General features: G+C 42.1%; 1 protein-coding gene across 1 annotated transcript in view; it reads left to right on the top strand.

Annotated features, from left to right (window-relative positions):
• The window catches only part of LOC125459500 (uncharacterized), a 37,870-nt gene extending 25,515 nt beyond the window's left edge, over nt 1-12,355 (top strand). Inside the window, exons 7-11 of the mRNA XM_059652066.1 lie at nt 41-349; nt 1,501-1,827; nt 7,671-7,982; nt 9,534-9,841; nt 11,878-12,355. Of these exons, the coding sequence (XP_059508049.1) occupies nt 41-349; nt 1,501-1,827; nt 7,671-7,982; nt 9,534-9,841 (1,256 nt within the window). The 3' untranslated portion in view covers nt 11,878-12,355. The remainder of the gene's footprint in view (nt 1-40; nt 350-1,500; nt 1,828-7,670; nt 7,983-9,533; nt 9,842-11,877) is intronic.
• The last annotated feature ends 1,414 nt before the right edge of the window (nt 12,356-13,769 follow it).

The following is a 13,769-nucleotide window of genomic DNA, read 5'->3' on the forward strand; positions in this document are numbered from 1 at the left end:
GTATGTATGAGGTGATGTTCTAACACTTTGTATTTTCCAGCTTTTCCTTCTCTTGATGCCATCCTAAGTGATCCTGTGAACCCTGTAATTGGAGAAATGTTGACTCTGACCTGCAGAGTGCATTCATTTTATCCTGAAAGTATTACTGTCCACTGGTTGAAAGATGATGTTATAGTGGAATCAAAAACACCTAAAACTGATCTAAATTCAAAGCATGAGTTGCACGAATTTATCAGTTCATTTACAATTACTCCAACTGTATCAGACCTACAGAGTAAATATAAATGCCAGGTTGATCACGAGAGCCTTATGTATCCAAGATTTGCAGAATACATTCCTGAAAATTTAGGTGAGTTTATTCTTATTTAAAAGCATTTCTGCAATATAGAAATGTTTGTTTTATTTACAAGTCAACTATATCGGTTTCACATTTCTTAAAAAGTATTCACAGAAATTAATATTGTTTCCCCGGCCAGGACACTTGAATTTAAGAGTTAGTCAGCTGTTTTTAGTGTGCAGAACAGTCACTGGAATTTAGAAGCATTTTAATGATACAGAATAGTTCGGCCACTTTGACCACCCAAATAGGTTTGTAGCATAATTTCACTTTCCTAAAGTTATCAAGAGAGAATTCCAGCTAAGACACAAGTTATACTGATTTGCCATATTACTCATTCTATGGTAAAATTAAATCACTGTCATCAAAATGAAATAACGTTTTAATGTTAGTGGTGTATTTTTGTGACATTATGTTCTCTAGATCACTTGTTTATGAATTTTAAACATTGAAAAGCTGCATGTAAAATATTTCAGGCAAAGAGGAAGGGGTGATAGGACAAAACCGTGTGCAAGAAAGTTTAGTTACATTGTTATACTGGTCATATTAAAGATAGAGCTAGCATCACAGAAATGGCAGGGACGAGCGCATTACCTTATTTCTCAAAAACATCAATGAGGTTGTAGGACCACTTACAGCACGATGAATGCACAGGTTCAAGAAGGCAGCTCGGACTACTTTCTTGGGCAATTGAGAGTTCTTCCTCTCACCCATCCCTTCCTCCCACCTCCAAGCCGCACGTCCATTTCCTGCCTACTAACCTCATCCCGCCCCCTTGACCTGTCCGTCCTCCCCGGGGTTAGTGTCATCCAGTTTCAGGTGATGTGCCAGTATCCTGGTGACAGTTCTTAGGATGATTGAGCTTCTTCCAACATTGTTTCTTTATAAGCTGAGCTATTCTGGTGCTAAAATGTAACTTTTATTTGGAAAGGAAATATTTTTTGTGAGTTTTTGTCATAATAAACTAGCCAAGAGAATTGAGTTAACATAATATACTAAGTCTTTTTTGCATATAAATGTAATAGTATTAGTAGCCCACATATTTGTTGCTTTCCAATTACTAAATTGAATAAATTTAAAATAGACTGTTGCATAATTTTTGATACTGATGTCTGAAATTAAAACCAGAAAAATGTATTTCTTAATATTTTTCTTGATTTTAGTGTCCCATCCTACAGTATCTGAAATTACATGCAGTCCTGACATCCCTGAAGTAGAGAAAGAGTTGACTTTAACCTGTACTATAAGTGACTATTATCCAAATGATATTCAAGTTGAATGGTTCAGAAATGAGGTGAGAATTAACAGTAATGTAAGCCATGAAAAAATTGAGGAACAATCATCCTGTAAAGATGGTCTGCACAGCAAAGTCACCATGGTAACTTTAACACCGAGTACAGATGATCATCAAGCTGAATATAGAGTCGAAGTTTGCCATTCAAAATCTTCAACCAAACCAATTAAGAAGAACTTCCAGTTAACCCTTAAAGGTGAGTTAAAAGTATTCTGTTTGATTAAATGAAATAAGACTGTAAGACAAAGGAGTAGAAGTAGGCCGTTCACCCTATTGAGTCTGTTCTACCGTTGCATCAGATTGATGTGATAATCCTCAAATCCACGTTACTGCCTTTGCCCCATAACCCTTAATTCCTTGCTGATTAAAATTCTGCCTAACTCAGTCTTGAATATACGTCATGACCAAGATTCAATAGCCCTCTCTGGTAAAGAATTCCACAGAATCGCTGCCCTCGGAAGAAATTGATGTTTAAAGGTTATGCTCTCCTGTGCTGTGCACTCCCACAAGGTGAAACAGCCTTTGGCATCTGCCCAGTCAAGTCCCATATGATTCTTCAATGTTTTAATAAGGTCGTCTCTCGTTCTCCTATATTTTAACAATCACAGGTCCAATTTATTTAATCTCTTCTCTTAAGGTAGACCCTCTATACCTGGTATCAGCCCAGTGAACCTTTTCTGGATCGTCTCTAATGCAAGTACATCTTTCTTTAGATAAGAAGCACAAAACTGTTCACAGTATCCCAGCAGTGGTCTGACTCATGCTGTGTATAGTTTTAGCAAAATCTTCACACTTTCATACTCCATTCCCTTTGAAGTGAAGGCAGACATTCCATTTGCTTTCTCTATTACCCCCAAACTTGGATGCTAATTTTTTGGGATTCACGGACAAGGTCTCGCAAAACCCTCTCTGTTCTATAGCTTTCTGCAGTCTTTCTCCATTAAAATAATATTCACTACCTCTATTCCTCCTGCATAACCTCTTATTTCCCCATATTATATTCCACCTACTAAGTTAGTATCCTACTCGCTTAACTTGTCTATATCCCTCTGCAGACTCTGTTTTCCTCACCATTTGCCTTCCCATCAATTTTGTGTGAGCTGCCAGCTTGACTGTAGTATAAACATGTATCTCATCCAAGTCATTAAAATATATTTTAAGTAATTGCGGCCTCAGCACTTATCCCTGTGGCACACCACTGGTTAGAGGTTGCCATTCTGAAAGTGACCTCTTATCCAATACTGTCTTCTTTTTAGATGGTCAATCCTTTGTCCGTATTAATATGCCACTTCTAAAATCATGGGCTGTTATTCAGTAGATGTGGTACCTCATCAAATGCCTTCTGAAAGTAAAAATATTTTATACCCACTGCTTCTGTTTTTTCCTTCTCCTGCTTATTTCTCATCCAATAGTTACACTAAATTTTGTCAGACATGATTTTCCCCATCAGGAAACTGTGTGGACTCTGCTTGATCGTATTATATATTTTAAATGTTTTGCTATCACATCCTTTATTATAAATGTTTATAATACATGTTCTCAATTATAGATGTGAAGCTAGCTATCTCCTTCCCTTTCGAAACAAAGTTGTTTTCTAATCCTCTGGGACTTATGAAGAGGTTTAATTGAACTGCACTTGAAATGCTAAAACATTTTAATTGTACCGTTATATATTTCTGTCCCTTTCTTTGTTCTGAATAAGAATAACTGAATTCGTCACAGGTAATTGTTTTTAATTAATGTTATTGTGAAGTTGGTGACATGGTGGTTAGCACTGCCGCCTCACAGCACCAGGGTTCTGGGTTTGATTCCCTTGTTGGGCGACTGTGCAAACTCCACACTGATATTCTTCCCGTGTCTGCGTGGATTTCCTCCCACAGAGATGTACGTGGTAATTAATGCTAAATTACCCATAAGTGTCCAGTGATGTGCAGCTTGGTGGATTATCCATGGAAAATGCAGGGTTACAGAGCTAGGGTAGGGGTGTGGGTCTGAGTAGGCTGATCTTCAGAGGGTCGGTCTGGATTCGGTGGACCGAATAGCCGTTTCCACATTATAGAGATCCTGTGATTCCAAGTATCCTAATCATGCAACAGTTAGTCAATGTTAGTAACTTTTTCTGCTTTGCTTTTGGCTTGTGAAGGTGAGCAAAGTATGTATGAACAAGGAAAGGTTTGCTTACTTCTGACTGGTATGTTTAATGCCCAATATGAAGTGAAAATCTTACCATGACTTCTTATAATGCAATGGCATTGTCATCATTGCCATCAGGGACGCCAAGAGACAATACCAGACTAACCGTATGAACACATGTCAACTGTGGGCAATATTTATATGATCTAACAGGCTTCAAAGCAAAGTCTAATAGAATCGCCGACAACAGTGCATCCCTCCCCGATGAGCTCAATGCATTCTACGCTTGTTTTGAACAGAGGCTCAGTGAAATGATGTCACCTGTCCCAACAGCTTCAGGTGCACAGGTACGTATAGTCACCACCTCGGGCATCAGATCAGCTTTCTTGAGGATGAACCCTCAGAAAGTGACTGACTGGGATAGAGTCCCTGGCTGTGCACTCAGATCAGCTTTCTTGAGGATGAACCCTCAGAAAGTGACTGACTGGGATAGAGTCCCTGGCTGTGCACTCAGATCAGCTTTCTTGAGGATGAACCCTCAGAAAGTGACTGACTGGGATAGAGTCCCTGGCTGTGCACTCAGATCAGCTTTCTTGAGGATGAACCCTCAGAAAGTGACTGACTGGGATAGAGTCCCTGGCTGTGCACTCAGATCAGCTTTCTTGAGGATGAACCCTCAGAAAGTGACTGACTGGGATAGAGTCCCTGGCTGTGCACTCAGATCAGCTTTCTTGAGGATGAACCCTCAGAAAGTGACTGACTGGGATAGAGTCCCTGGCTGTGCACTCAGATCAGCTTTCTTGAGGATGAACCCTCAGAAAGTGACTGACTGGGATAGAGTCCCTGGCTGTGCACTCAGATCAGCTTTCTTGAGGATGAACCCTCAGAAAGTGACTGACTGGGATAGAGTCCCTGGCTGTGCACTCAGATCAGCTTTCTTGAGGATGAACCCTCAGAAAGTGACTGACTGGGATAGAGTCCCTGGCTGTGCACTCAGATCAGCTTTCTTGAGGATGAACCCTCAGAAAGTGACTGACTGGGATAGAGTCCCTGGCTGTGCACTCAGATCAGCTTTCTTGAGGATGAACCCTCAGAAAGTGACTGACTGGGATAGAGTCCCTGGCTGTGCACTCAGATCAGCTTTCTTGAGGATGAACCCTCAGAAAGTGACTGACTGGGATAGAGTCCCTGGCTGTGCACTCAGATCAGCTTTCTTGAGGATGAACCCTCAGAAAGTGACTGACTGGGATAGAGTCCCTGGCTGTGCACTCAGATCAGCTTTCTTGAGGATGAACCCTCAGAAAGTGACTGACTGGGATAGAGTCCCTGGCTGTGCACTCAGATCAGCTTTCTTGAGGATGAACCCTCAGAAAGTGACTGACTGGGATAGAGTCCCTGGCTGTGCACTCAGATCAGCTTTCTTGAGGATGAACCCTCAGAAAGTGACTGACTGGGATAGAGTCCCTGGCTGTGCACTCAGATCAGCTTTCTTGAGGATGAACCCTCAGAAAGTGACTGACTGGGATAGAGTCCCTGGCTGTGCACTCAGATCAGCTTTCTTGAGGATGAACCCTCAGAAAGTGACTGACTGGGATAGAGTCCCTGGCTGTGCACTCAGATCAGCTTTCTTGAGGATGAACCCTCAGAAAGTGACTGACTGGGATAGAGTCCCTGGCTGTGCACTCAGATCAGCTTTCTTGAGGATGAACCCTCAGAAAGTGACTGACTGGGATAGAGTCCCTGGCTGTGCACTCAGATCAGCTTTCTTGAGGATGAACCCTCAGAAAGTGACTGACTGGGATAGAGTCCCTGGCTGTGCACTCAGATCAGCTTTCTTGAGGATGAACCCTCAGAAAGTGACTGACTGGGATAGAGTCCCTGGCTGTGCACTCAGATCCCGTGCAGATCAGCTGGTGAGAGTATTTGCAGATACCTTTAACCTCTCCTTACTATGAGACAAGGCTCGCACTTGCTTCAAGAACACCACTATCCTCCTGGTACTACAGAAAAATCTGGCAGCGTGCCTTAATGACCAGTGCCTCAAACAGCCGTCATTATGAAGTGCTTCGAGAGGTCAGTAACGACATACACCGACTCCCAGACCACCTTGATCTGATACAAATTGCCTACTGTCACTGTAGGTCCACAGCAGACACCATCTCCCTGACCCTATGCTCTGTCCCTGGAACATCTAGATAACAAGGACACCTATGTCAGACTACTATTTATTGACTTTAGCCATGTTTTCAGCACCATAATTCCAACTAAACTCATCTCTAGAACACTGCAACTCCTCTACAGTTGGATCCTCGACGTCCTGACCTACAGTCTGCAGTCAGTAAGTACAGGCAATAACATCTCCCCATGAGAATCCTCAACACCAGTGCCCCACAAGGCTGCAAACTCAGCCCCTTACTATACTCCTTATACATTCATGACTGTGGCCAAATTTTGCTCTAACGCCACTTACAAATTTGCTGATGATACTGCCGTCATGAGTTAGATCTCAAATGACAAGACAGAGTACAGAAAGGAGACACACAACTTAGTGGCATGGTGTCAAGAATATAATCTCTCCCTTGATGTCAGCAAAATGAAGGAGCACCAACAAGCTGCTGTGGTCCATCCACGTTGATGCTACAGTCAATAAAGCGCATCAATGTCTTTACTTCCTCAGAAGGCTAAGGAAGTTCAGCATGCCCACAGTTATTCTTACCCATTTTTATAGATGCGCCATAGAAAGCATCCTGTCCGATGCATTACAGCTTGGTATAGAAACTACTCTTCCCAAGACTGCAAGAAATTAGAGAGTTGTGAACACGGGCTAGTCCATCAGGAAAACCAGCCTTCCTTTCACTGACTCCACCTACACATACTGCTGCTCTGGGAAAGCAGCCAATGTAATCAAACACCCCTCCCATTCTGGGTATATTCTCTTTCACCTTCTTCCATTGGGCAGAACATATATTAAGTTTGAAAACACATACTGACACATTTAAGAACAGCTTCTTCCCCGTTATTAGATTTATGAATGGACTTCTCATATATTGGAGTTGATCTTTCTCTGCACCTTCTCTGTAGCTGTAATACTATATTTTGCAATCTGTTCTACTGCACTGGTAAATTTATTTAAGGTATGTTTTGTTCGGTTAGCAGATACAATAATACTTTCCACTGTGTCTTTATACATGTGACAACAATAAATCAAATCAGATTAATGAATCCTCCCCATAAATAACAGCAAATGACCAGCAGCCAGAAACTCTACAGGATCAGCCACATAAATGTCATAGCCAGTAAGCACATCAGACATTGGACGTGCAGTTGAGTACTCCAGTCATTTCTCAGAGCTTCTCCACGACCTAGAAGTTATCTGTCAGCATTGTGAGGATGAATACCATCCACGTCTGTATTAGTGATGCTGTAGCAAAACTAAAGAATCTCCAAGCTAAAACAGGCTACTAGTCTGGTACCCTGTGCAGCAGAACTGTTAACTAACTCTAGTTCATCTCTGGTGTACTGTAGTTGCAGTATGATATGTACAAGAAGCACTACAAAAGTTGCCAAGGCCTGTCTTTGCAACCCTGTGATTGCCCAGCACTTAGAAGGACAGGACAGGGTGTACATAGACTGCACTGTCACTTTTCTTTCTTTTGGCTATTTAATGCCATTCCTTCATTATAACTAGATAAAATCCTAAATTCCTTACTTAACAAAACAAAGGAAACCTACATGCTGCAGCTTGTCACTAGTGGATGGTTAAAAAAGGTGAGTCACAAATGATCGTCTTGTCAGAAATATCCATCATCTGCAAGGTTGAAATCAAGAAAGTTTATTGGCAGGGAGGAGTGACCTACTTTTGGCTTTGTGGATCTGTTAAATCTTTCATTTTCTCTCTGCATATAGGCTCACCCAAATTTTCAGTGTTCGTGATGGAGCCGGAGAACCCTTCGTATGGAAAGGACTTATCTGTGTCCTGTTCAGTTTCTGGAATTTCCCATCCAAATGTGACAGTTGAATGGTATAAAGCGTCTCAGTTAATTCACAATGGAGTCACAAAAACAAAGCCTATACTTACCTCAGAAAACACTTACAAGGTAGATGCTCGTCTGAAATTTTTTGTGACTGCAGAAGACTTTGAAGGAGAATTATTCCTTCAGTATAAAGACAATGATAAAGGTGATACGTTTAAACGAGATATTCACCTGCCCCTCCAAGGTGAGTGGATCTTGTGCCCTGATGTTTACATATGTTTAGAACATCCTAATTTGGTTAATAATTTCTGTAAAAACAAAAGACACTGCATCAAAGACACTGCTCTCTATCTTACCAAGTAGTGAACGAACAGGTTAATAAAGTGTGAAGCTGGATGAACACAGCAGGCCAAGTAGCATCTCAGGAGCACAAAAGCTGACGTTTCGGGCCTAGACCCTTCATCAGAGAGGGGGATGGGGAGTGTCCCCGCCTCCCTAACCTGTTCTTCCTTTCACCTATCCCTTCCTCCCACCTCAAGCCGCACCTCCATTTCCTACCTACTAACTTTATCCCGCCTCCTTGACCTGTCCGTCTTCCCTGGACTGACCTATCCCCTCCCTACCTCCCCACCTATACTCTCCTCTCCACCTATCTTCTTTTCTCCATCTTCGGTCCGCCTCCCCCTCGCTCCCTATTTATTCCAGAACCCTCTCCCCATCCCCCTCTCTGATGAAGGGTCTAGGCCCGAAACGTCAGCTTTTGTGCTCCTGAGATGCTGCTTGGCCTGCTGTGTTCATCCAGCTCCACACTTTGTTATCTTGGATTCTCCAGCATCTGCAGTTCCCATTATCACAGCAAACGGAGAGCCTGTTCAATTGAACAGATTGAAGGACTGTCACCAGCGCATGCTGACAGCAAAGTGCAAGTTTTATTTAAAAAAGGAAATATAATTCGAATAAATCATACAAGAAATACAAACAAAGGTTTAGGCAGAAATAAAGGATTAACATAAAAGATGTGAAGATAGAAAACTGGTTTCAAAAAAAAATCTGCACTACTAATTTTATTTTGAGAAAAATGAAACTCCGAACTTGTAAAATTATCAGTGTCAGATATAATACTGAGTGGTGACTACCACTTTGTATATTATTCAGTAATTCCTGATTAAAAATGGATGAAAATGTTGGCTTGTGAGAAGTTTTTTATACATTCATTGGATGTGGGTGCCAATGCATCTGTTAACCCATCTGTAATTGCCCAGCAGCCAGTTGAGAGTTAACCACGCTGCTGTGGGTCTGGAGTCACATGTAGGCTGGACTGGGTAAGGTAGGGATGACAGAAGGAGGAAAGAATGGTGGATAATTAGCTCAGCATATGGGATGACAGTGATTTATGTGCAGATTAGCAAAGATTACACCAGTGCAGTCTGTGGAGGGGTGCCAGCATCTTCCAGATTTCCCTATTAGACATGCGTGGACATCAGGAATTGCTGACATTTTATGTGTGACAGTGAGCAACAACATCCTTACTTATTATTACAACATAAGCTATTGTTTGAAGACAGAGGCATTTGCTTTATCAGATCAATGGAAGTTGCTTAGTACGAGTTGAAACTAGCTTTTCTATATACTTGGATTGTAAACATATGATACTACTTAACATAACTATTTAACTTGAGCAGTTACTAAAAAATCATTTAAGACTTTAATAACATAAATATAAATTTATTTAAATGGTCTCTGGTTACAGTTGGAATCTTTGAAAACTTACATTTTGTTTTGGCATTTCTCATAGCTGTGACTCCTGAAGTGTCAGAAATAGAATGTCAACCTGCTTATCCCAGAAAGGGTGAAAGGGCTATTCTTTATTGCAAGATCGACCATTTTTGTCCCGTGGATATACTGGTTGTTTGGAGCAAGGGATGGACAGAATGCAAGGATGAGAAAAACACAGAAACGCCCAAAATCAATGAGAAGGGGCTTTACTCTACAGTGACACATTTGCCTATTGACGTAGTTGAAGGCAGAACAGAGTACATTTGCGAAGTTCGGCACCTTAAAACTAATGATATCGTAGAGAAGACATACGTTCTGCACGTTTAGGTATGTTCTGCATTATCAGTGCTCTTTAATAATTTAATTTAAATACTGGCAAATTTTGAACAATTGAACACGATAAATCCAACTAACGGATATTGAGAGCAGTGCTCTCTGTCAAGCTGCCTTAGCTCATTGAGATATTCTTTGGTTTAAAAGCACTATATAAACTTGAGATTCTACCATTTTGATCATCAACCAACATAAAAATCTAAAGTACAAAAGTACACAATAATTAACAGATGCAACAGATTTTTTTCTCCAATTTGTACGTCATGGCAACAAATGCATTTAAAAAACAAATTGCAATTTGAAGACAGAATTGTGGTACAACCCATGCTCTGTGGAAACTATTTGAGATTTATAGGCAAACCTTCTCTGGGTTGCACTCTTACGTCTAAAACTTAAATAATGTGGCACCATGTTTTTAAAGGAAGTGCACAATCTCAGGATAACAAACCCTCAGAAGTGCTATTATGATTAGCATTTTGTTGTAAATTGCACTTAACCGTAATAATAAACACTCTGGTGTGTGTTTTCAGATCGAGTCCCTAAACTCTTAAGATCTTAAGAGATTGTGATTTGATATTAACAGATAAATACTTGCCTCCCCAAGTATTTCCATCTTACTGTCACAAAAGTGGTGTTTTACTGGTACTTTGCATTTGTGATTTAAATGCCTCTTCTGACAATTAAATGGACAACTAAATGAGGAACGTTAAATAAGCAGAAAATGTACGTGCAAACTTACAAAGTCTGTCTATTTGGAAGAATATGTTGGCATCTGGGGTTCAACCTGGGTATAGAAAATAAAGAAAAGTTCTGATGCACTTGTGGTGGGTTACTTTTCTTTACACCATTCTGAATAAGTGAAACCTGAACCTGACAAAGAATCCTATTCTCTGAAATTTGGATTTAAATTTTGTTTCTTCTTTGAACTCCTAGGAGCAAAAGCAGACCAACCGACTAGATTAGCTGTCTGTAATTCAATAACATTATGATAGATCTATGTCCTAGCTCCATCTACCCAGCTGCCATTGCTGCAAATATTGTAACTGAAGCAGTGTGCCGCCAGGAGGCAGTAGAGTTTAGTAAACATAACGGAAATATGAATAGAATAGTAATTTGTTTATTTTAAGCACTTGGATATTATTGTGTATATGCAACTCTGGTTTCATTAGGGTTTTCAAAAATTAAGGGAAGGCAAATTACTGCACATAAAACAAAGACAGAATGTTGGAGAAACTCAGCAGGTCTGGCAGCATCTTTGGAGAGAGAAGTACAGTTTAACCTTCCATGTCTGCTCTGATTCTTTCAGAACTAAAATATTGTTGGAAATTGTTTGTTTGTTTTGTATACTTTTGATAGAAGCAGAGGCCCGGCGTGAAAGGAAGAGTTATTAGTAGGGCATAAAGAGATGTGAAATGGGTGTAAGACAACAAGTGAAAGAGTACATCTTAGTTCAAAGCAATCTTAAATCAAATTCTTTCTCCACCATTAACAACCCCTTTATCCTTTGCTGCTTTGTAAAAGGGATTTTTTTAATATATATATATATATATATAAACGTCCCAATAGCAAACAATTGTGAAGGGAAAATTGAGTAAGAAAATAATATTTGGAATAGATGATTCTAAGTATTATCCAAATTTTGGGATTAATTTTGCGGACAATCTCATGCTTCTGTTATTTTTATTTTACTTTCAGCATGATTATTGCAGCATGATTTTGTTTTTGTTACTATTCAAGTTGAAAAGCTCGCTCAATTTTTTTTTAAGGGTATGTACAAAACGCTAACCTTTATCAATTTTATTTTTCTAGAATTTCTACCCTACACAAACATCTAACTGGAGGGTATTCTGTTTCATGAAATGGACTGTACTTTAAATAAAGTTGTGCATTATTAAGAATGGAATCGTTATTGAAGTAAATGAATACTAATTAGCATCTGTTAAACCATACCTCAACAGGAATTCTATAACTATCATGTTCAGGTGTAAACTGTGAAATTGAATTAAAAATTTGATATTTTGTCTCTGAAGGAAACATCCCATAGAAGCTTCTTTTGGAGATGCCTGCCTCGAAGAAGTTTCCCTCCTCCCTCCATGAAGACCTCAGCGGATCTCTCTCTCCCACTGCAACCCCCTTGTAATCTCTTCGGCCCTGAAACTGTACGACCACATACTGAAGCAAACCAGGTACTACAGCCACATTTCCCATCTCAGTACCTACCTATGGAACCGGGTCATCCCCAATGGACTACAGTCTGCATTTCAGGCCTTCCCAATTTGGCGCCAACTGCAACGACTGCTACGTACAGAACATTAAGATCCTCCGAAAGACAACATTCTCTGCGACCCCCTCAAACACACACTTGCAGCAATGCATTGGCATCTCCTGGCCCTACAATCCAGCCTACCCCAGCTCAGAGCCTCCCTCTCCCAAACCAGCAAAGAACCTCAGCTGTTTTTCATTCTGCGCAGGATCCGCAACCTGAACTCATGATTCTGCTCTGCTTTATTGGACAATAGAAAAAACTGTAAGTACAGTAAACTTACTGGTGCCTGCCACACAACACAGGCCCCCTCCCCCCCCCCCCCCCCCCCCCCCAATCACCAACCCTACCCAGGACCTACCCCATAATGTACCCGCTGCCATTAGCCACTATCAAGGCGCACACGGACTCCATGGATCACATCACATTCGCTGCTGCCGGGTACGCCACTTCCGGTACGGTGAATGCCGTCGACACCGCTGCTGATACCACCACCACCGACATCGAAGACGCACCTGTCGATGCCGCTACCGCCGCCAACATCGAGGACTTACCTGCTGACGTCGCTCAGCCCACTGCCCCCAACGGCCAGCAGAGTATACACCAGTACCCAGCCCTGCTGGGTGTTCACCAGACCTCCCCATCACTGAGGACGGACGGTCATTCCTCAGTAAATGACTCACCTTTATCCCCCGCCACCCTAACATCAGCGAATACCCTTCATGCCCGGATGTCAGACAGTTTCTCTGCCGCCTCCAACTTCGCACACACTTCTTTAATCATGAGCCTGACCCTCCCTCTACTGACCCCTTCTCCCACCTCCAATGCACCCTACCTCCTGTTCACCGCCCTAAGGTCTCCTATCCTCCCTCAACCTCTTCATCTCAAACTGAATTCAGGACATCAATCACCTCAACCTCTCCACCCCTTCACCCACTCCAGCCTCTCCCCCACAGAATGCTCAGCCCTCTGCTCCCTCAGCTCCAATCCCAACCTCACCATAAAACCCACGGACGAGGGAGGCGCAGTTGTAGTATGGCGCACTGACCTCTATATCATCGAGACCAGGTGCCAACTCTCCGACACCACCTCCTACTGCCCCCTTGATCATGACCCCACCCCTGAGCACCAAACCATCCACGACATCATCACCTCAGGTGACCTCCCACCCACAGCCTCCATCCTCATTGCTCCCCAACCCCGCACCACCTGCTTCTATCACCTTCCCAAAATCCACAAACCCAATTGCCCTTGTCAACCTATTGTCTCCACCTGCTCCTGCCCTGCCCCACCGAACTTATCTCCACCTATTTCGACTCCATTTTCTTCCCCTGGCCCCGGAACTCCCCACCTACGTCTGAGATACCACCCACGCTGCCCTCCTCCTCCGAAACTTCTGATTCCCTGGCTCATTGTCACCATGGACATCCAGTCCCTATACATCTGTATTCCCCATGCAGATGGCCTAAAAGACCTTTGCTGTTCCTCTCACGCAGGCTGGATCAGTCCACCTCAACTGACACCCTTAACCACTTAGCCAAACCTGTCTTTACCCTTAACAACTTCTCCTTCAACTCCTCCCACTTTCTACAGACAAAGGGGGTTGCCATTGGTACCCCCATGGGCCCAAGCTATGCCTGTCTCTTTGTAGGATATGTG

The sequence above is a fragment of the Stegostoma tigrinum genome, chromosome 17, assembly GCF_030684315.1.
Source record: "Stegostoma tigrinum isolate sSteTig4 chromosome 17, sSteTig4.hap1, whole genome shotgun sequence".
NCBI classification, from domain to species: domain Eukaryota; kingdom Metazoa; phylum Chordata; class Chondrichthyes; order Orectolobiformes; family Stegostomatidae; genus Stegostoma; species Stegostoma tigrinum.